Source organism: Salmo salar, chromosome ssa11 (assembly GCF_905237065.1).
Source record: "Salmo salar chromosome ssa11, Ssal_v3.1, whole genome shotgun sequence".
Taxonomy (NCBI): Eukaryota; Metazoa; Chordata; class Actinopteri; order Salmoniformes; family Salmonidae; genus Salmo; species Salmo salar.
This window is the reverse complement of record NC_059452.1, coordinates 67,559,891-67,583,597: the sequence shown is the minus strand read 5'-3', so window position 1 is coordinate 67,583,597 and position 23,707 is coordinate 67,559,891. Positions and strand designations below refer to the sequence as shown.

At 40.6% G+C, this 23,707-nt stretch overlaps 1 protein-coding gene across 2 annotated transcripts in view; it reads left to right on the top strand.

Annotated features, from left to right (window-relative positions):
• Window positions 1–202: 202 nt before the first annotated feature.
• Window positions 203–23,707, top strand: part of LOC106562962 (collagen alpha-1(V) chain) — a 133,876-nt gene continuing 110,371 nt past the window's right edge. For both annotated transcript variants that reach the window (XM_014128098.2, XM_014128099.2), the window contains exon 1: window positions 203–603. In XM_014128098.2, the coding sequence (XP_013983573.1) occupies window positions 504–603 (100 nt within the window). In that variant the 5' untranslated portion in view covers window positions 203–503. The remainder of the gene's footprint in view (window positions 604–23,707) is intronic.

Below are 23,707 nucleotides of genomic sequence, written 5' to 3'. Positions count from 1 at the left end.
TAGCCACGGTTTGAAGCAGAAACTTCAGCGCACGGAGAGAGGGCGTAAAACTTTCACAAAACTTTCCTCTATTCCACAGCCAATGGCAAGGCCCGATCTATAAATCTAGCCCTCTGATTTGCTTTCCTGTCCTGTTCCGAGCCTGACTGACAGCCTGCAGGAAATATTTTTTTCCTCCGTCTTTAGTTCCAAGGGCTCCAGTGAGATTGAGAGGGGGCAACACTTCTGATCAGAGGCTCAACAGCGCAGGGTAGTTTCTTCAGAGGAGCGAAGAGGAGTGGAGAGGAAGAGTGCGCGAGAGAGGGTACCCCATCCTTCACAGAAACTGGAGGAATCCACACTCTAAAACGAATGGCTGCTTGAGAAAATAATAATTTCCCCTCTCTCTCTTTCTCTGGGACCTTTGGCTACTAGTTCTCTCCTAATCAGACATTGTCACAAGTATTTTTTTCAGTTGCTCTTGAAAAATTAATCCGCCTTTGCCGTGGACGTCACTGGCGACCATGGATACCCATATAAGATGGAAAGTAAAACGGAGGATAAAGGACGCGCAAATCACTTTAGCAATAATTCTACTTTTTGTCACATCGCAAGCCAGTTCAGGTAAGATCCCTTTCGGACACCGCAGCCTGATTTTTTGCAGGCTATTGCTGCTTGGCACTTTTTGTCCCGTCGTCTGTTTTAGACAGTGAAATGTTCTCATGTGCAACAAGTCCCTATCATACCCTTGTGTCCCGGTTGCAGCGGCAATTGTACGCCTCTCTAAAACCGTGCTTTAGTTGTCTGGTTTCTGGAATGTGGTCCACATTATTGGTGTCATAAACTGAAATGACCGGGGGCCCGGTCAAGGATTTTAAATGGCACTGGTGCTTGTTCGCATACTTTGTCCTGCGTAGTTCTCTCTAGTTTGTTGTCAACGTTTATCGATTTGTTAAGACTCGATGCATAGAGGACTTGCAGCGCCAACGAAAACTCATTTTCCATGAACTTGTGCCAAAAGTTCTCTCTCATCCATTCAGATGAATTTCGCTGCCTCCAGCGATGGATTTGTTCGCTCTGAACGATGGGGTCCTCCTATAGTGCTACTTCTGATGCACATATTTTTGCATACATTATTAGTGTCTTTAAAACTTTATTGTGTTGGGCGCACATAGGCTACACGTTGCCATGGGGTTTTGTAGGCCTACTTTATAGATATATAGAGTATACATTTTATTCCCTGCCGAGCGTTGAGTTGATCAACCTGGAAACAATGCTCTGTATCACTTTGTATGGCATGATATCATCTTTATTTTTTTAGGCCTACTTAATTGCATTTTATGTAGCATAAATGCAAAAAACATTATGCAGCTTTTGTGGATATGATATCAACAAGATAGTAATTGCCTTAGTTTTCATATATGGCAACATTTTGGCTTGAGTTGGTATTTTAAACTTGATGACAAGGACATCCAACACTGTCCTCCAGATTCCCACATGAAACAGTAAGTCAAATGGGTATTTATTTAATGAGAAACAGAATGGAGCTCAGTTCTCATGAGAGGGCGTGCCCGTCCATCGTCTGAAGGTGCAGGGTGGAGCCTCCACTTGGCATCTCATTTTGGACATGAATGCGCGTGGATTTTTCTGACGCACCTCATAACCGCTATAACGGTGCAATGTCTCGCTGAAATCTTCAAGGTTATTTAAAAGAAAAACGTATCCCATAAACATTTGTCTGGCAATCCTCCAGCATTCCAGCTCTCTGTTTTATGTGCCCTGTGATGACAAAACAAGGTTATTTATGATCACCTGTAACCTAAACTTTTTTTTAAACTGTGTGCCTGTGGACCTATATGGTTTTGCAATCATGCTGCTTTACGCTACTTTTCAACACCCTTATTAGAATGTCAAATCACCTTTGGAAATGAATTGTATGAGTTAGGACTGAATGGGATGCATGATATCCTCATTGGTTTCGGGGTTCGTCAATGGTTATTTGGACATTTGCTTATCAGGATTAGGCAAAGGCGGTGCTTAAACCGCTTCACCTTGAGTGATTTGTAAGGGGGGCTCTGGCTGAGAGTTTTCCTTATGCGAGGGTGGAGACTTCTTTTTTTGCCGGACCTCTCAATTTCTAACAGGTATGAATACAGAAGTTAATCACGCAGCTGACCAAGTTATGGAAGATTTTACTTCTGGGCTAACAGAGATTACATGTAGCTAGGTGAAGGAGGGGGGTTCGAGCCATGGACAGGAGCAGTGGGGTGGGAGTATGAGTCAGGCCAAGGCCTAGTGGCCTGGCCTACATATATTCTTAGCTCACTAGACTGCCTGGCATGGTAGGTGGCCTCAGACTGAATGGTGCTACAGTGGAGCTCTCAGTCAGTCAACCAGCTGGGTCAACCAGTCAGCCAGTCAAAAGGCTGTTAGATAAACAGATAGCCTGGTCTGTTCTCTCCACATACCTCAAAGGACGAGGCAGAAAAAAACACATCTGAGCTGGAGTGGATTCAATTAAATTCCCTATTTGACTAGAATTTGATAACCTAATTTGATTTCCAGTCAACCTAAGTTGCATGGACGTGCACAGACATGTCAGAGTGGTGTGCTAATAATGGAAACAAATTCATATTCATGTGAATTATTAATGCAGACTGATTGTTGATTATTGCCTTTTGGGTTACACAAGGGGTTGGCCTTGAACTTTTTCCATTTTCCCCTCCATTTCTTTTAAACGGCCAGGTCTCTCTCGGGAAAAAAATTGGTCTTCTGTTTTCAAATCAACCTGGTAAATGAATGGTAAAAAAATCCAAGGGCTGTGGTCTTGTCATTGGTCATATGTGATTGACCGAACCATACCCAGTTCCTAGCAATTATTTATATATACACTAAATGACTGACAGGAGGCGCTGTTTTGAAGCTACCACACCTCCATCATTCTAGAAACCATTTAGGAAACGATATAAATGCATTTACTAATGTCTACATTTGTTTTTGCCATGTTTATTCTATTCCAGACACCTTAATGCATACCTTTAAATTATATTATGTAAGCTAAACATACAAATAAAATAAAAATATGTACTTTTTTTCCCTTAAAGTATAGTTTTTTAGAAAGTACTAATTTTACTGTCCCCACTACAACAATAAATACTTAAATACATGTAATTTTGTCCTTGAAACATTTAAATGAAATACTTTAGAATTCCATTCATTCCAATGGAGTACTGCTTTTCTGAGGAGTGCCAATATGGCCAATATGGCCAAAACATAGCATCAACATTACAGGGTTCATATACATCATTAGTTCCAAGTCATGTCAGAATAGCTCCAGATGACTTGGGGAGCTGGACTGGAGTTTTACTAGGATTATAGGGTGTTGGACAGAACTCACTATGAAGCTGCTGGCTTTAATCAACTCTTAAAGATCAACAGAAGAAAACAACCAGAGTTAAATGATTGCCTGTGATGCTGCAACACTTCCTGAAACCAGTACACATGCAAGTATGAGTGAACTTTTTATAAGTCGGTATTGGCTAGCAAGAGCCTTATTTCATTGCTATTGTTGCCAATGTCAACCTTAGCATTTTTTTATACAAAAATGTAACCATCAATCATGAAAATATTTATTTTACAGGGAATAAGCATAATACATATTCTAGCTAGATTATCAAGAATAACTTTTAAACTGAAACATACATAGTGTGTAACAGCTGTTGAATTCCACCAGGTTACCTGATTAACAGGTTACAGTGCTAAAAAATACCCCTGTATCAAGATCAGACAGGTCTTGACTAGGGTTGCACATTTTGGGGAATATTCAGAGGTGGAAACTTTCCGTGGGAATAAACCAGAATATATGGGAATTAACGGGAATAAATGGGAAATAATGGAAGTATATGAAAATTAATACAATTTAAATGTAGATGTTTTTTGCATTGGATATATTTGCCATATCATAAAGAGACAGAAACATACAGTGCCTGGCAAAAGTATTCACCCCCTTGGTGTTTTTCCTATTTTGTTACATTACAACCTGTAATTTAAATGTATTTTTATTTGGATTTCATGTATGGACATTCACAAAATAGTCCAAATTGGTGAAGTGAAATGAAAAAAAATCTAAAAAATGTGCTATGAAGCCCCTAAATTAGATCTGGTGCAACCAATTACCTTCAGAAGTCACATAGTTAGTTAAATAAAGTCCACCTTTGTGCAATCTAAGTGTCACGTGATCTGTCACATGATCTCAGTGTATATACACCTGTTCTGAAAGGCCCCAGAGTCTGCAACACCACTAAGCAAGGGGCACCACCAAGCAATCGGCACCATGAAGACCAAGGAGCTCTCCAAACAGGTCAGGGACAAAGTTGTGGAGAAGTACAGATCAGGGTTGGGTTATAAAAAAATATACCCGAAACTTTGAACATCCCACGGAGCACCATTAAATCCATTATTAAAAAATGGAAAGAATATGGCACCACAACAAACCTGCCAAGAGAGGGCCGCCCACCAAAACTCATGGACCAGGCAAGGAGGGCATTAATCAAAGAAGCAACAAAGAGATCAAAGATAACCTGAAGGAGCTGCGGAGCTCCACAGCGGAGATTGGAGTATCTGTCCATAGGACCACTTTAAGCCGTACACTCCACAGAGCTGGGTTTTACTTAAGAGTTGCCTAAAAATAATAAGCAAACATGTTTGGTGTTCGGCAAAAGGCATGTGGGAGACTCCACAAACATATGGAAGAAAGTACTCAGGTCAGATGAGACTAAAATTGAGCTTTTTGACCACCAAGGAAAACAATGTGTCTGGCGCAAACCCAACACCTCTCATCACCCCGAGAACACCATCTTGATGCTGCCACCACCATGCTGTGGGAATATTTTTCATCTGCAGGGACTGGGAAACTGGTCAGAATTGAAGGAATGATGGACGGCGCTAAATACAGGGAAATTCTTGAGAGAAACCTGTTTCAGTCTTCCAGAGATTTTATACTGGGATGGAGATTCACCTTCCAGCAGGACAATGACCCTAAGTATACTGCTAAAGCAACACTCGGTGGTTTAAGGGGAAACATTTAAATGTCTTGGAATGGCCTAGTCAAAGCCCAGACCTCAATCCAATTGAGAATCTGTGGTATGAACAACAAAAGAAAGGGAATATTCTTGATCCCCAATGATCCATCGCATGTCCAAAAAACGTTTTCAACATACATCTGTAAAATGATAGTCTAGACACTAAAGCTTTGGTTGTCTTCCTCTCAGGCTTCCATGTCTTCTCCTTGGACCTCCTCAATGTCCATCTCTTGAAAATCAGACTCTGAGGCCTCATCTTCACTGTCACTTTCCAACCTTGTTGAGGATGGCTCGTTGTCAGGCTCAAAAAGCCTCACATTTGCCCGGATGGCCACCAATTTTTAACCCTTATATTGGTCAGCCTGTTGCGTGATTTGGTGTGTGTGTTCCCAAACAAGGACCAGTTGCACTCTGAGGTGGCTGATGTTGGTGGGATTTGGAGGATGATGGAGGCAACAGGGAAAAGAGCCTCAGATCCACAAAGTCCCTTCCACCAGGTGGCTGATGAGATATGTTGGCACGACTGCCATATTGCATCTCCATCCCAAAGCCCTTGCTTGGAAGTGTACTTCGCCAGACTGCCAAGAACCTTGCCCTCATCCAGGCCAAGTTGGCGAGACACGGTAGTGATGACACCATAGGCCTTGTTGATCTCTGCACCAGACAGGATGCTCTTGCCAGCATACTTGGCGTCCGCTGCGGCATGTATGGGCTTCTTCGATGTATTTCAGAACTGCAGTTTTCTCTGCTTGAAGCAACAATGAAGTGGGCAGGGCAGTACGGATTTCTTCTCTTACATCTGCAAGCAGAGTCTGAACATCAGACAGGATGGCATTGTCTCCCTCAATCCGTGCAATGGCTACTGCTATAGGTTTCAGGAGTTTTAGGCTGCTTACCACTCTCTCCCAAAATACATAATCCAGGAGGATCCTCTTGATGAGGCTGTCCATATCGGCAGGTTGTGATATGGCCATTTCTTGGAGCGACTCCATCCCCTCCAGGAGACTGTCAAACATGTTGACAACACCACCCTAACGGGTGTTGCTGGGCATCTTCAATGTGGTGCTCTTATTCTTCTCACTTTGCTTGGTGAGGTAGATTGCTAATATAACTTGATGACCCTTCACATACCTAACCATTTCCTTGGCTCTCTTGTAGAGTGTATCCATTGTTTTCTGTGCTATGATGTCCTTGAGAAGTAGATTCAATGCATGAGCAGCACACCCAATGGTTGTGATGTGAGGGTAGGACCAAGCAGCCTTCATGTTCACTGCATTGTCTATCACCAGTGCAAATACCTTCTGTGGTTCAAGGTCATTGATGACTGCCTTCAGCTCATCTGCAATGTAGAGACCAGTGTGTCTGTTGTCCCTTGTGTCTGTGCTCTTGTAGAATACTGGTTGAGGGGTGGAGATGATGTAGTTAATTATTCCTTGCCCACGAACATTCGACCACCCATCAGAGATGATTGCAATACAGTCTGCTTTCTCTATGATTTGCTTTGACCATCACTTGAACTCTGTTGAACTCTGCACCCAGCAAATGAGTAGATAAAACATGTCTGGTTGGAGGGGTGTATGCTGGGCGAAGAACATTCAGAAATCTCTTCTAATACACATTGCCTGTGATCATCAGAGGTGAACCAGTTGCATACACAGCTCGGGCAAGACCTTCATCAGCATTTCTCTGACTATGTTCCTCCATTGAGTCAAAAAACTTCTGATTCCAGGAGGACAATGAGCTGTTGCTATCGATAAGGTTTCTGATTCATCATTTTCACCTCGAATAGAAGTAGAGGGACTTTTGTCAGAGGTTTCTTGCTGTGAGCGCTGAGGGAACTTTATGCACTTGGCCAGATGATTCAGCATCTTTGTTGCATTCTTCACATCTGATTTGGCACAGTATTTGCAAATGTACACAGCTTTTCCTTCTACATTAGCTGCAGTGAAATGTCTCCACACATCAGATAGTGCCCGTGGCGTTTTCCTGTAAAGATTTGTAAAAAATGTGTAAAAAAACAACAAATACAATTCCATGTACAGATAAATAGTTAAGCAGTTAGATTAAATAACTCCTTTGTAAGATAAATGTTTTAAAATGAAACATGTATGGAAACAGGTGAATTAACACTCCTCAGTTAGCAGGCTCAAGCAAGTGAAAACCCACATGGTAGCAAAAACTAACTAGCAGAAATTGTTAACAAGTTAGAAATGATTTAAACACACTTTGCTGTAGGCTACTATTTAGTAGTTAACAAAAAATCATGTATGTCAAGTAAAATATATTCAGACCACTCAGAGAGTGTAGTAGTGTGGGCTCAATAGCATCTCATTAGTGTGCAAGATCTTAAGAATCAGCTGTACATGTGATGGAAGAGTGCATTGCACATGCACTGTGCATGCAGAGGGTTGCAATTCCATTGAATTGGGGATAGTAATTTACTGGAAAGTTTCCGACCCTTTGCAACCCTAGTCTTGACACACATTCCAACACATCTCCATGCACTCTAAAAAATGATTAGATCCACTGCATCAGATCAGAAGACTCAAGGTGTGGTTTAGTAGGGTGTGGTGTTCAAATAGTTATTTTTGGCCACTGGTGAGGGTAAATGTCATTCTGGTTAATCTGTTCTGTTGTATTGTCAACCATGTTATGGTTGACCACTGATACTTTCTTACGCAAGAGTTTGAGTTCCCAAAGTTGGGATAGTTACCGCTTTTTAGTTTTTAAATTATAATGTTGTACATTTTGTATTAAAATATGTAATGTGCAAGATATTCAAGGAAATTGACATTTGCAGTGTACAAACTTAACATGATTAACATGAATGACACTTGTTCTCACAAGTAGCCAAAAATAACTATCTCAAAGCCATGTCCCCAATAGGCCACGCCTTTGGATTACTCAAACATGGGTTAATTTAACCATCAGTTATGTTTTTATTGACTTTCATGCTGGGTTGACCAAGCAGGTGCGTCTTTTTTAAAATCGAATCCATAGGTTATTTTCAGGAGGCATGGTCTATTGGGGCTGTGGCTTTCAGCTAAGTCTTTTTGGCCACCCGTGAGATTAAATGTAATTCCTGTTCATCACTTACTGTTTATACACTGCAAATTTCCCTCCAATATTTTTGCACATTACATATTGTTATATACATTAATTTTTTTTTTTTAATATCCTAGTAAAGTGGTAGCTATCCAAACATTGGGCTACACATCACTACTCAATGAATACAGCACTCAACCTTAATGTGTGTTGATAATACAACAGAACAGATTAACTGGAATGAGATTTGATCTCACGGGTAGCCAAAAATAACAATCTGAAAGCCACACCCCTACTAAACCATGCCATCTCATTTAAGCCATGTCATCTCATCTGAGCTTGTGGATTATAGTTCAATAACCAAACTAAAGCCTTGTCCACGTTGACAGTTTTTTGTCATATCTGATTCGAATCAGTTCGTTTTCCTGCAGTCTGAACCACCAAAAAGCACATGGAATCAAATATTTCAAGCCACATTTCAAACCACTTAATTTACTTGCCCTCAAGTGGTTTTTGGACTGTTATTTGGCACATCTTGTTGATTGCTAGCTACTCTGTTGACAGTTTTGACAAGAACATGTGGTAGCTAACTAGTTTGTTAATTGTTTACAAACAAGTTAGTGAATGTGCTAGAAAGCTAAACAGCTACCTAGCTAGCTAGTTGACTGCTGTTAGTAGCCATTAAGGACTCATTTAGAAAGTTGGATCATCTTATCCTTTGAGGCTTTAAAAGTGTTATTACACTACTATTTTGAACATTTAAAGCAAATGGGAAACATCTATGGCAGGCTTTGCTGTCACCTTAGCTTGCTACATACTTCTGAGTGATAGGAAGCACAAGCCCCACCAACAGCCACTGTGCACACACCCATCTTTACTATGACAACTAGTGTAGCCATGTCTGCAAATGACTGCTGTCTGAACACACATTATTTCAATTTGGTCACTTGTAACTTGCTGTTTGGACAGTCAGTATTCCAAAATGGATGTAAGAAACAAAACTGATTTGTGATCCGTTTTAAGAAGCTTGGCGTATGCCGTACGTCACTATTTCACAGGAGAGGCATTTGAACGTAACACTTTTTGTAATCAAAATGTGTTTTTTTTGGCAGAAATGGCTTCTGGAACATGTGAACTTTCATGTGCCTTAATAACAAACTTGTATGTAATCTGTAAATACGAATATAATTGTTAAATGACGAGGCTAGTTGGTTTAGCCACAGAAGAAGACAGAAACCTTCCCGCTAAAGTGGAAAGGTGTTGCTACTGCTCTCAACAACATTGCTGCCCAGAATTTTGCAGGCGCTATCGACGAAGATCAGTGGAAAAAGTTGCGATGGACTACTTTCTGCACACGGTCAGTGTGAACCGGAGTGACTTAACACAACAATGGGAAAAACATGGATGAACGCTTCACAGCAGCGTGTCTTTTCCGTTTGGTTTGTACAGTTAGCTACAAACCAAACGGGAAAGACACGCTGCCTTGAAGCGTTCATCCATGTATACGGGTAAGAGTATAGCTACATTTTCAGATATTATATGTTTCTAATTTGGTCAGAAAGTTGTTTTCATTGCAAATTAAAGCATACTTTTAGCTACCTAGCGAATGTTTGCTTGCTGGCTCACTAGCTAACGTTCCGTGTATGATCTGTGTAGTAAAATGTGTATTTTAGATATCTATTTGCATTGCTAGTTATAGCCTAATGTTAGCTAGCTAGCTAACATTGAACCTAGTTAGTTAGCTTTAGGTACCTGCAGATTCGTACTCCAGCATTTCATGGATGGTGGCTAGCTATGACAATCCATTTATACTTTAGCTATGGGTTGGAATTACGGTTAAGAGATTAGCTTTCTACATGTCTAAACAAAAAACACTTTGCCAGATGATTACACTAATTTAGCCAGGTGTGTCTGGGGGTGATTGCGGCCATCTATTGTATTTCATGAACATGTCTAGGCAGTAGTGACCTATCCACTTAGCTAGATGTGGCTGGGGGGTGGTTGTAGCATTTCTTTCATATGACCCATCAATTTAGACAAGTGTGGGTAAGCATCTAATAATTATAAAATATATACAATATTTTTATCTGGACACTTTCAAAGTCAGATTAGGATATGGGCCGGTGACTAGATAAAGTCTATTTTTACCTGGAGTTTTTCCTTATTGTATTCTACTACTTTCACCACTTTTAGTCTTGAAATTATATAAATTATATTAATTTGGGGACAGGTCTAAAAGCATTAAACATTTATAGCAATTTAGCTAGCTAGCGTGCAGTTGCTAGCTAATTTGTCCTATTTAGCTAGCTTGCTGTTGATAGCTAATTTGTCCTATTTAGCTAGCTTGCTGTTGATAGCTAATTTGTCCTGGGATATAAACGTTGAGTTGTTAATGTACCTGAAATGCAGAAGGCCCTCTACTCCGACAATTAGTGTTGCACCGATATGACATTTCTGTCTGATACCGATATCCGATATTTTCCTTGACAAAATCTAATAAAAGAAAACGATACCGATAACCAATATTTAAAATGTTTGCGGCCTTTTAAGCATTGTAGTACATTTAAATAGTTAACACACACACATGAACGCAGCGGTCTAAGGCACTGCATCTCAGTACAAGAGGTGTCACTACAGTCCCTGGTTTGAATCCAGGCTGTATCAAATCCGGCCGTGGTTGGGAGTCCCATAGTGTGAAGCACAATTGCCCCAGCGTCGTCCGAAGCAGTCATTGTAAATAAGAATTTGTTCTTAACTGATTTGCCTAGTTGCCTAGCCTAAATAAAGGTTGCACACACACATACACACACACACACACACCACACTGACCAAAAAGTTATTTTGTTGGCATTTAATTATGTCCCCATTACCAGTAGAACATAATCAAAACCTATTTCTTTCACTTACTTGCTGTGCTGTTTCGTTGTTCATTTGTTCAGTCGTTTCATTCTCAACCAGGACCTGAATATGACTGCGCGTCACATAATAATTTAACGCGTTCATACATTTTTTTACGTAGTTATTACACATTGATTACACTATCACTCAAATTTCATGTCACAATGATTCATTGATATATATGCTATGATACTGGTAAAGTTGTCTCACGCACCTACAGTGCTGGTTACAGAAAAAAATCTAGCTAGCTCATTCATGGATGCAAACAATGTTCTTCCCAAAAACATAGCAAAACGACGAAATCTAGGTGTCATCATCTAAAATAACCCTCATTTATAAGACAGTTCTTATTTGATTAATGGTGGTCGGGACCCATCTATGTGAAGCTAGCCACAATAAGGATGAGCCACAATAGCAGACTTTGCATTTAGCTTTCAAAACAAAAGTGTGGCATAATTCTACTATTTGTATTCATTTGCATCACTGTCAATGACATACTTTTATTTTGAAGGCAAACAGCAAATTCCACTCTTGTGCCTAATCCTTATTGTGGCTGCTTATAACGTTAGCTTTGGGCAACAGGTTTAAGTAGCTGGCTAGCTATTTATTTTCATGAACTGAAGTTCCATTTCAATAGGCGAACAACAAGTGGCAACCTAGCTAATACTTACTCACAAGGATTCATAAATCATTGCTAAGAATAATGAAAATGACTGCAGTTTGTACTGGTCATTTTTTTTAGGCATGTTGTATTGGTGCTAGCTAGGTACCAAGCTAAACTAACTACCCCAGAAGTTGCGGTCGAACAAATTATGCTTTATTACCAACGCGGCATTGTAAACACATCGTTTGTGGCCGGTGTTTGCTTGTTTGCAGACTTTTTTTGTACAGCTTTGACAGTGCTACTGTATCTTTTTTGACACAGAAAGACCCAAACGGCGTTCTATAGTATGTATGTCGTGAAGCTAATAGCAGTGACGCTATTATTGTGTAACTCTGGTAGGGCAACATCTGAAAAATAGCGCACTTGGTAGTTTGTACCAGTGCTTGACCAGTCGGCGAAAGCCAACATCACCCACAACAGAGAACGGTTGATTGTCAAGGGCAATGAATCCCATTGTCTTTGCTTTAATGGATTTCGCCTTTGAGTTGTCTCGCTGAAATGTTTTTACTCTTTCAAATGACTGCTCGACTTGTTGACTGCTCGATCCACACAGCAGACATTGTGAGATAGGTTAGGAATGCTGTGTTGCACATGTAGCGCAAAATTTTACGTGGTGTCATTATGTCATGTACCTAAGTTATATAGGTATGCACGGATATTTGACATCGGTTTTTAACATCGCCGTTAAACTAGACATCGGGCCGATACCGATGTTGGCATTTTTAGCTAATATCGTCCGATTCCGATATGTTCACCGATATATCGTGCTGACAATTTATCCATACATAAAACGGTCAACTGAATCGTTTCTAGTCATCACTCCTCCTTCCTTTCTTCTTTGGACTTTATATGGCGATTGGCATCTAACTTTCATAATAAGGTGTATTACCACGACCGACCGACCTCAGTTTGTCTTTCAATCACCCACGTGGGTATAACTAATGAGGACATGGCACGTGGGTATCTGCTTCTTTAAACAAATGAGGAGATGGGAGAGGCAGGACTTGCACCGCGTTCAGCTTCACAAATAGAACTGACTTCTATTTTAGCGCTTGGCAACGCAGATGCTTGTTGGCGCGCGAGCACAATGGGTGCAATGATTGAATAACATGTATGTCAATTTATTTTGCAACGCTCGCGCACAGTGTGGTAAGCATGTGAGGCTCAACTTCTCAGCTCTTTTGGTCCCATGTTTACCAGGCTGTAACAGCGTGTAGCGAACCCGTGCACATACGCAGATACTGTGTGTGAGCAAAGTGTCGCTCATCTCAATATCTGCGGTGCTGCGCATGTCAACATAATCTACCTTTATTTAACTAGGCAAGTCAGTTCAGAACAAATTCTTATTTACAATGATGGCCTACCAGGGAACAGTGGGTTAACTGCCTTGTTGAGAATGACTGATTTTTACCTTGTCGGCTCTGGGATTCAATCCAGCAACCTTTTGGTTACTGGCCCAACACTCTAACCACTAGGCTACCTGGCACATCAATTAACTGTTCTCATGTGGAGCAGTATGATATAAGCTCCTTAAAAGGAGATACAATTAAAGTTCATACCTCATAAAAAGTCTGTCAATCAAATTACAACATTTAAGTCATAGGCCTACTGTACTTGATGCAGTTGACACTACAAATACACATTTAAAGCCAACAACTGTATTATGTTGACCACTTATTGCATTTGTTTACAATAACAAAAACTACACAAACCTATTTCACAAATCACAATCTATACCTCCAACATCCCAAATAAAGAAGGAAAAAAGGTTTAGCATAAATAAAATCGAATTACCTTTATTTACAGAACATAATACATAATTTCGTAGTCAAGAGCTCTGGAAAAAGTAATGTAGTGTTAACGTTTAAACGGAAATGCATCAACTCTGGTGTAGCTGAAGCAGTCAAATAGAGTAATGTTTCAGTCCTTAGTAATGCCAAGATGTGGAGTCTTCCAGGCCAGTTTCATCTTCAAACATCCTTTTCTCTTTCTCAGCTTCTGGTCATCAGCTGTCAGATATAAAACACAGTGTTAGTAGTGTGTTAGGCTAGGGGTATCCAACTCTGTTCTCGGAAAGCAACTCAATGTGTAGGTTCTTTCCAGCACTGCAGTGACACACTTGATTCAGTTAATCATAGACCAGACTTAAGACCTGGTTCTTTGAATGTGTGTTAAGTGATGGGCTGTAGCAAAAGCCTGCACACAGTAGCTCTCCAGGACCAGAGTTGGAGAACCTTGGTTTGAACTTACAATATATTGCTGCAGAGGAAGTGTGCATAGGGAATAAAACAATATGGTGGAAAATGCAACAATTGAATGGCCAAAGCCAAGGGGTACAATACTGTCGACCAGCCACAAGATTTTGCTAAATACACATGAATGTAAATCAAGGTCAACAGGAGTCAATGAACTAAACATAAAGTCAAACATTAGTTCGATAGCTAGCTAGCTAACTATGTATGAAATCATTTTTGCGAACTCTGTTAGACTGGGTCAAAAGACAGGAGCCCAGTGCCAAATAAGTGGTGAAGAGAAATGTGATTATCGTTAACTAGCTAGCAACAACCCTAAATTCCTGCTACGCCCAAACTAGCTAGCTACCTATAAGATATTTGTATTCATTCCTGCTAGTAAGTTGATGTTAGCTAACGTTAGCTACATCTGGAGCTAGCCAAAAGTTAGCTGGCTAGTTAGCTAGCTCTCTTCATTCAGCTCGATAGCAAATAATTGAAATGTACAGCACACATTAGATGTTCAGACATTAGACCTACTGTACACTCTTAGAAAACAGGGTTCCAACAGGGTTTTATTTGCGGAGGGATAGGCTTCTAAAAATAAACGTTTTGATCTGAAGAACCCTTTTTGGAAGACACGGGTTCTTTGTAAGGCAAAGGGTTCAACCTAGAACCTTTAACACCCTAATAACAATATTTCGATGGCAAGTAGGATTATTTGGATGGTAAGAAGGGTTCTACATTGAACCATATATAATATTTCCCAGCCTGCTGTATTCACGGGGCGATTTTCAGAATTGTTCGTTTTACTGTAGTATCTGTGTTTCTGCATGTACATTGATTGGATGATTAATTTTATGCTACAGGACGATAAATAACATACCGTTTTCTAAACTAATCCAATCTGTTATTAGTTGGATTTATTGCACCTGTTACTGACATGATTGTTTCAGTTTAGATGATTGAGGTAGTCTCAGTATTTCCTACTTTGGCAGTCATTCTGAATGCAGGTTGCGGGTGACCGCTGGTTGGATAGCCTAACTCTGTCTGGATTACTTGGAGTGATTACTGTAAACTGTCAGATGTAGTGTGTCAGGATGTATCCAAGGACCTGGATTCATTGCGTTAAACAGTGCCGCTTATGTATCAGAATCTGACAAAAAATCTGACACATTTCTAGCTGATACTTTCGAAACTCCACTATTCAGGTCCCGGAACGTTTGATGTCAAGATGAAATGACACTGTAAGACACACTTTGATACAGGTCATTTTAGGCAGTGTTAGGGTACATGAGAAAATGGTCAGCTTTGATTTACAACTTGTGAAAGCTGTGTTGTATCAGGGCAGACAAACGTTATAGTTAGCTGGTAACTCAAACTAATGAGTCCAGGTTCTCCAGGGGAGTTCAGCAGTAAAGAACACATTATCATGACCTAAACCAGATAACCCCTCTATATTCCTAGGGAAGGGCTGTCTGCTGACCTGGAAGCACACCCATCTCTTTCAGAGACATCCATCCAGAAAACCTCTGGTTCTGATCAGGCTTACTAGTCATCACCTACTGTAGACCGGTCCCAGATCTGTTTGCACTGGCTTGCCAACTCATGGGATCAAGCTAGACTTCTCCTACACAGTGGAACTACTGCATCATCGTCTATCTCTAGACTAGAGGATTCTAGTCTGTCTGTGATTGCTCACTACACATGCAACATCGTCTACATGGCAGAATCTAGGCCTATCGGTTTACCACGTCGTTGATTTTTATGTTTTCAACACAGTGTAACAAATTAAAAGCAATGTGTTGAGTAATATCATTCCAATATCAACACAGCTTTGAGGTAGCCCCAAGAAGGCACCATACTCCACTGAAATTATATAAATTAAACAGTTTTAATTTCAGTTGTGATATGAAACACTTTTTATGATTAGGCATACTGTACAAATTAACACGTTAACACTCACACATGATAATAATCTTTACTGATAATAATGTAAAGATTTTATCTGGAAATAATTAATAAGGGGTGTGTCGTTTCCTGTGGCTATTGGTTTGTACCATTTACTGGTATTGTCCTTTCTTTTGTTGAGAAATATTTGCAGTAAATACTCATATGTCTTGTTTTCCTTTTCTCTTTCCAAATTGGATCCTATATATTTTTTTTTACACAAGCCTCAGGTCAATACAATCCAGTTTTAATTGTGTGGTGGTTTAATACAACATTTAATTGTCCTAGAACTCTTAGCAAACAGAAAGTCCCAGGCCCAAACCTCATCAAAGATGGTGACAATGACAAGGAGAGAACAAAACAGAACCGTTCTCACACTATCAAGACCTACGTTTTCTATAATGAAGTAATTTGAACAGTACAAGGATCAGATATATAATGACACAAATGTATTTCTACTAAAGTTAATCCCACGTGTCATCAGAGGTAGAGATTGACCTCAGTTCAGTGTTTATAGAGTTTATTTATGACCCGGTACAGAGAGAAAGTCTGGTAATAACTTGAGACCAATAGGACACGGGTGTCCTGGGTAGAGCTGGGTAATATGGATAAAATACATATTGCGATGATTTGCCTCAGTTGATGCGATAAGGATAAATAGAACGATACATTTATAACATTAATGTGCACCATATTTTAAAATTATCCTTTAAACTACTGTTACTAGGCTGATGGTTGTAGCCATCAATTGTCCAATTAACAATTACCCATATTAGCAAACCTATTTAATTTCAAACTGCACCTTTCTCTATTACAGGCTACTTATCGTAATAAACAATAACTGCAGAATGCCTGCGTTAAGTGATTGGCATGGTCGGTGTCGATCATTTTTAGTTTTATCATCCCAGTTCTATGCCCTGGGTGTGGTGGGTGGGGTCAGTTAAAGTTTAAGGATCATGACCTTCAGGTGACCAGCGCTGCCAAATTTACAGTGTCAGAGCCTGAGGAAAGGAATGTCTGCTTTAGGATCGACCAGTCGTTGAACTTCTACTACTATTCCTGGTTTTACTTAACTGGGGTGAGTTTTAGAAAAACATAGAAATCATCTTTAGCCGTAAGATCATCGTTCAACCATTGCCTAGTGCTAAATAGGATTTTTGTGCTTTTGTGCACTGGCTGCTTAAGACATGAGGGATACATACTGTAAATAAAGAGAAAGAGGTGCATTTTGGGTACTTTGTCGAACTTGCATGACATGATTAACAGGCACAAAAAAGTCTGGAATGTTTTGCTTTGGAACACCATGCCCATTCTCCATTCTGGCTTTGATGACATTTTCAAGAACTAAAAACAAAGATGGTAGAATGTGATTTAAAGGCCCAGTTTATGATTTTCATGTGTTTGATATATACAGTATTTCCACACTATGTGGTTGGAATAATACTGTGAAATTGTGAAAATAATGATAATGCCCTTTTAGTATAAGAGCTGTTTGAAAAGACCACCTGAAATTTCTGCCTGTTTTGGTGGGATGGAGTTTTGGCCTGCCTGGTGACATCAGTTAATTGACCAATAAGAAAGAGAGTTCAAACCTCTCTACCAATAACAGCTAGTTTTCAGTTTTCCCCTTCCCACTCAGACCACTCCCAGACAGTCCTAGGAAAATTCTTGCTTGAGAAATTGTTCTTTGCTAAGAAGCTTTTTTTGTTTATTTTTGACCAGTAAGGTACTTAATTGCTTGCTACACAGAAATTATTTGATTTTGAGATAAAAATGGCTGCATTGGGCATTTAGTGGTTGAAACATGGGTGATAAATAGCTGACTTACTGACTCTATCTAGCTCACTCTGTCTTTATCTAGATCTTGATTTAAAGAACTTTAATTCTTGGGCTCTATGAGGTCATTTTTATTTGGCTCTCTTGGGGAAGTTGTTGCTGTATTAGCCATCTGGCTGCCTTTGAGGCCATGGCTTTGCTTCCAAATAGTCAGTTTATTTGGATGCTAACAGAGATTAAAGAGAAGTTCACTGCTTCCACAAAGTCACCCAGCAGAATCAATGGAACCTTTTCACAATGCTTCAAACACATTTCAGTGTTTTGGTCTCTTTTTCTAATGGTTTGTTATAATTAATTAAGTAAAGGTTGTTGTCTGCGTCAATAGGAATCATTCCCCTAAGTCTGGAACTGTCAAACTGCTTTATTCATCAAAAATACTTCAATAACATTCCTTGAATACCTGGGCAAAAATGAAAACGTGGGTGGATCGGGGCCAAAGCCACACACTACTCGATATGTAAACGTTGACTATACTGCTTGTTGTTTTCGGTCTGAAAGGGACTATGGGTAATGGAGTATTTGTTATCTTATGATTCATGGAGTTTCTCCAATATTTAATGTTTTTATCCATTTGTTCTTTATTAAAAAGTAAGGGGAGAATACTTGTTGTTTCACTGTGTGCTCGTTCAGCATCTGGATCTGATAAGCTCCATTTTGCCGTCTGCTGAACCTCAAAAAAAGGGGGACAAATACGTTCCAGAAGTTTTTATCCCACTGCTGGTGGAACAAGGCACTATGCAATAAAATACTGTTGAATGTTTCTCAAGAAAAGTACACCATTTGTACCTCACTGGTTTTAGGCTTTTCGCTGGAAGTATACCTGCATCACATTAGGTGAGAGGCTTTGGAAACGGTGTGAATTTCATAGCAGCGAGGTTTGGAGCAAAGCAAAGCAGCCTGGGTCATTAAAAAGTTATTTTTATGTAAAGGTTGACATTACTATGGGGTTCAAAGGTCAGATACAGCTGGGCTGCATCTGTTTTCTGTCCTCCCGCCCTCCATCCTCTCGGGTTCCACTCGGTTCCTCTCGACCTTCAGTTGGAACGGTTCCTCTACAAAGGAAGTTTCCATGATAGATTTCTATCACATTCCCCCTGATGCCATGCGTGTGTGTTATATGAAAGGAGAGGGCAAGGCTGTTACTAATTGATGCAGTATGTTCACGATCAAGCCTTTCTAATGGCCATGGCCTCCCAACCTGGTGTTGCAATGGGAAACTCCGGGACTGTTCTGTTTTGACTGCAATATTTTGAAACACAGACACAGACTCCAGACTGATGGCATTTGAGCATTGCAATCAAGTAATAAAAACACAGCCATGAAACCCAAAATGGAGGAAATTCCTTTCAATCCCCAAATCCAACTCCCATCATTATTAGCCATTGTTTGTCCCTTCTGAGCAAACGCAGACACACTTCTGCCAAAGCTTTTCAATGACTATATTCTTGTCCCCTGATATGGGAAATCATTTGGGGTCTGCAGTTCTACTGAATCAGATAAGTAGTGATTGTGTGGAGTGAAAGGCCTGTGTGAGTGTCTATCGCCGTGGTGCAGGGGAAAGAATCTGAGTTAGCAGGGTCTGAGTGACCCTGCAATCTCATGAGCCACTTCAGACTGTGAGTGCAGCCGTTAGGGTGTGGAACTGAACAGACCGGCCGGTTGAGCGGTTCATGTTTTAGTTTACGACCCCTAGCCTCCAACCAGCTCCATCCAATGCCTGATCAACAGCAAAGACTGACACATTCTTCTTTCTCCTCACTCACATGCCACTTGGCTTTTTATATCTGTGCAGATGATGGAATGAGATGGGTGATAAAATAATATTCCAGATCAGAAGTTTGACCCTCTGTCTGTCAGATTGAAGGATATCCTTTGTATGACACTCATGTCGTGAAGATTTCAGTGCCGTGTTAGTGACTGTTGGGGACAGTGAAACACTGTGCTCTCAAGAGTACATAGACTGCCACAAAGGACCATGGGACATCTTATTGGCCCTCTTCCCACGATGCATCTGGATGGGCCAGAGTTGTTGAACCAGGACAGGGATTTGACAGGAGACTATGGTTGGGCTTGGTCATGATCCTCTATTGAAAAAAGCGAAAATAGACTATTATTTTGATTTCATAGAGAAAAGTACAGTTGCTTCATACAGTGGGGGAAAAAAGTATTTGATCCCCTGCTGATTTTGTATGTTTGCCCAAATATAAAGAAAGGATCAGTCTATAATTTTAATGGTAGGTTTATTTGAACAGTGAGAGACAGAATAACAACAAAAATATCCATAAAAACGCATGTCAAAAATGTTATAAATTGATTTGCATTTTAATGAGGGAAATAAGTATTTGACCCCCTTTCAATCAGAAAGATTTCTGGCTCCCAGGTGTCTTTTATACAGGTAACAAGCTGAGATTATGAGCACACTCTTAAAGGGAATGCTCCTAACTGCAGCTTGTAACCTGTAAAAAAGACACATGTCCACAGAAGCAATCAATCAATCAGATTCCAAACTCTTCACCATGGCCAAGAACAAAGAGCTCTCCAAGGATGTCAGGGACAAGATTGTAGACCTACACAAGGCTGGAATGGGCTACAAGACCATCGCCAAGCAGCTTGGTGAGAAGGTGACAACATTTGGTGCGATTATTCGCAAATGGAAGAAACACAAAAGAACTGTCAATATCCCTCGGCCTGGGGCTCCATGCAAGATCTCACCTCGTGGGGTTGCAATGATCATGAGAACGGTGAGGAATCAGCCCAGAACTACACGGGAGTATCTTGTCAATGATCTCAAGGCAGCTGGGACCATGGTCACCAAGAAAACAATTGGTAACACACTACGCCGTGAAGGACTGAAATCCTGCAGCGCCCGCAAGGTCCCCCTGCTGAAGAATACATATACATGCCCGTCTGAAGTTTGCCAATGAACATCTGAATGATTCAGAGGACAACTGGTGAAAGTGTTGTGGTCAGATGAGACCAAAATGTAGCTCTTTGGCATCAACTCAACTCGCCGTGTTTGGAGGAGGAGGAATGCTGCCTATGACCCCAAGAACACCATCTCCACCGTCAAACATGGAGGTGGAAACATTATGCTTTGGGGGTGTTTTTCTGCTAAGGGGACAGGACAACTTCACCGCATCATTTGACGGGGCCATGTACTGTCAAATCTTGGGTGAGAACCTCCTTCCCTTAGCCTGGGCATTGAAAATGGGTCGTGGATGGGTATTCCAGCATGACAATGGCCCAAAACGCACGGCCAAGGCAACAAAGGAGTAGCTCAAGAAGAAGCACATTAAGGTCCTGGAGTGGCCTAGCCAGTCTCCAGACCTTAATCCCATAGAAAATCTGTGGAGGGAGCTGAAGATTCGAGTTGCCAAACGTCAGCCTCGAAACCTTAATGACTTGGAGAAGATCTGCAAAGAGGAGTGGGACAAAATCCCTCCTGAGATGTGTTCAAACCTGGTGGCCAACTACAAGAAACGTCTGACCTCTGTGATTGCCAACAAGATTTTTGCCACCAAGTACTAAGTCATGTTTTGCAGAGGGGTCAAATACTCATTTCCCTCATTAAAATGGAAATCATTTTATAACATTTTTGACATGCGTTTTTCTGGATTTTTTTGTTGTTATTCTGTCTCTCACTGTTCATATAAACCTACCATTAAAATTATAGACTGATCATTTCTTTGTAAGTGGGCAAACGTACAAAATCAGCAGGGGATCAAATACTTTTCCCCCCCACTGTATATCTTTTGTCTCAGATAATTTAGTCAAGACGCTGATGGTTTAAGTTGACAACCCAAAGCCCCAATAATGGTTGTAGGGATTTTAGTCTTTTCATCAGTGTGTCTTTCAAGTAAGTGTCTGTTTGTGTTTTCTAAAGACGTTCTACCTTGCCAGTGTTGGGCTTAGAATGTCATGATAGTGTGTTCTTGCAGTCGGTAGAGTAGTGTCATGGACTATGCCAGTTTTCAGTCAATACCACCTTTATACACTGTAAGAACAGAAGTGTTATACTATTTAGCTATTGTCCAGCCAAAATAATTGGGTCGTCAGCTCAGCTCTCCAGGATAGCAGCACTGTTCTCCATTAGGGGTTATTATAATGATTGAGCATGGAAAGCAATGCAATGAGTCATCCTTTCCAACCCTAGTCCCCCATTCCCAGTCAGCCCTAGCCTCAGTCCTAGCCACAGTCTGGGCATCAGAACTACTGACTGAAGTGTTTTAGGGGGTAATAGCATGATTCCCTTCTCTGGTAGCTAGCTCCACTCCAGAAACCTCTGGAGCAGTGGGGGTCTGTGCCGTTTAAGATTAGGGAGGCCCATTTTTTTTTATAGAAGCATTGCCTTCTCACTGGGCACAGACATCAGTTCAACGTCTAGTTTTATTTACAGTTGGTTGAGTTCTCAAATAACATGAATTCAACGTGAAATCGACAGAAAATGTCACCATCTCATTGGTTTTAGTTAAAAGTTTTCCACGTTGATTCAACTTCATCACATTTATTTTCTTCAGTTGAAATTGACCACTTGGTTATTTCTATTACGGTATATTGGATGACTGTCATTCATATTCCATTCACCCAGCTCAATGTAACATCGATAGGTTTAGGCTACTACATGATACTCAAATGTGCTCTATACCCTACAACCTAGCCTACAAATGAACGTTTTAACTTAGGTGCATAGGTCGAGAGACAAATTGGAGGAATCAAGGTGACAGACAGTGAAACATTCAATACCATCTTGCTGATCTGGGGTGTAATCATTAGTCCAAACAGTTGCAAAACGGCAGTTTCTATTGGACAAATTCAGGTAGGTCCATCCCCATTTTGTTCCGTTTGTTTCCGTAATTAAAAAAAAATGTTGCAACAGAATCGGTGGAATGAATACACCCCTGATCACCCGCATTCACATTTCACATTCATAGCAGTCACAGAGGCCTACAGCGTCATCACTTTGCTTGTTGTGTAATTCCTTCTCGCATCTACGCGCTCTCCTCCTCTCACGTTTTCCCTTCTATTGTTGACTTCAGTGCAGAACACGACAGCCGTCTGTGACCAGGCGAAAAAACGTATCCAAGCCAAATCTTCATACCATAACCGCTAACTGCTACACAGCCGACATGTTGTCACCATAATAGCTAACGTCATAGTCAACCTAGCTAGCTACTAAAACTAACGCATTAGTAAACCCACAATCTAATCCATGTGTACAATCACACAGTGCAGTGTGCAGCAAGCAGTTTAGCAGTGCAGTGTGAGCTCCGGTGGCAATACACACAGACAATGTGGGTTTCTCAAGGATTCTTTGGGAAGGGGGATTGTTCTATGTGGAACCATAATGACTCAAAGAACCCTTTGAGAACTTCAATGGTTCTTTACAGTTCACAAAAGGGTTCTTTGCTCTTTTAGTGATAATTCAAATGTAGGGGAGGCAGCTCATTAGAATATTTTGGGCATAGTTTGTGCACAGCTCTTTTTGTGCAACCGTGAGTGAGAGTGTCCTTCCAGTTTATCTAATATGTTGTGTTATGCAATGGCTTACTGCATATGATTATGGCCAGTGACAGTGTCTTGTGAAAGACTCCTGTATGGCCTTGTGTTAATTGACAATGGTTGATTAAGTCAGCCAGCTAGTGGTTCTCAATTCTCTCCTCTGGGACCCCTAGCTGTTCCAGAGCCAGCTCAGATGATTCAACTCGTCAGTTAACATAATAATAACTATGGTATTTTGACAGTATAATGTCTGACCAGAATTATAAGCCCTGTATGGTTCTTCAAAAGGATCCACATAGAACCATTTGAAATTGAGGAAGGTTCTTAATAGAACTGTTCTCCATAAATGTTCTTTAAAGAACCATAGAAAATGGGTCTATATAGCCCCAAAAAGGTTTGTAACCATAGCAGAACCATTTGTTGGTGCTATTCAGAACCTTATTTAATGGTGCTTTATAGAACCTTAAAAAAATATTCTTTATAGCACCAAAAAGGGTTCCACTATGGCTACAAGCCAAAGAACC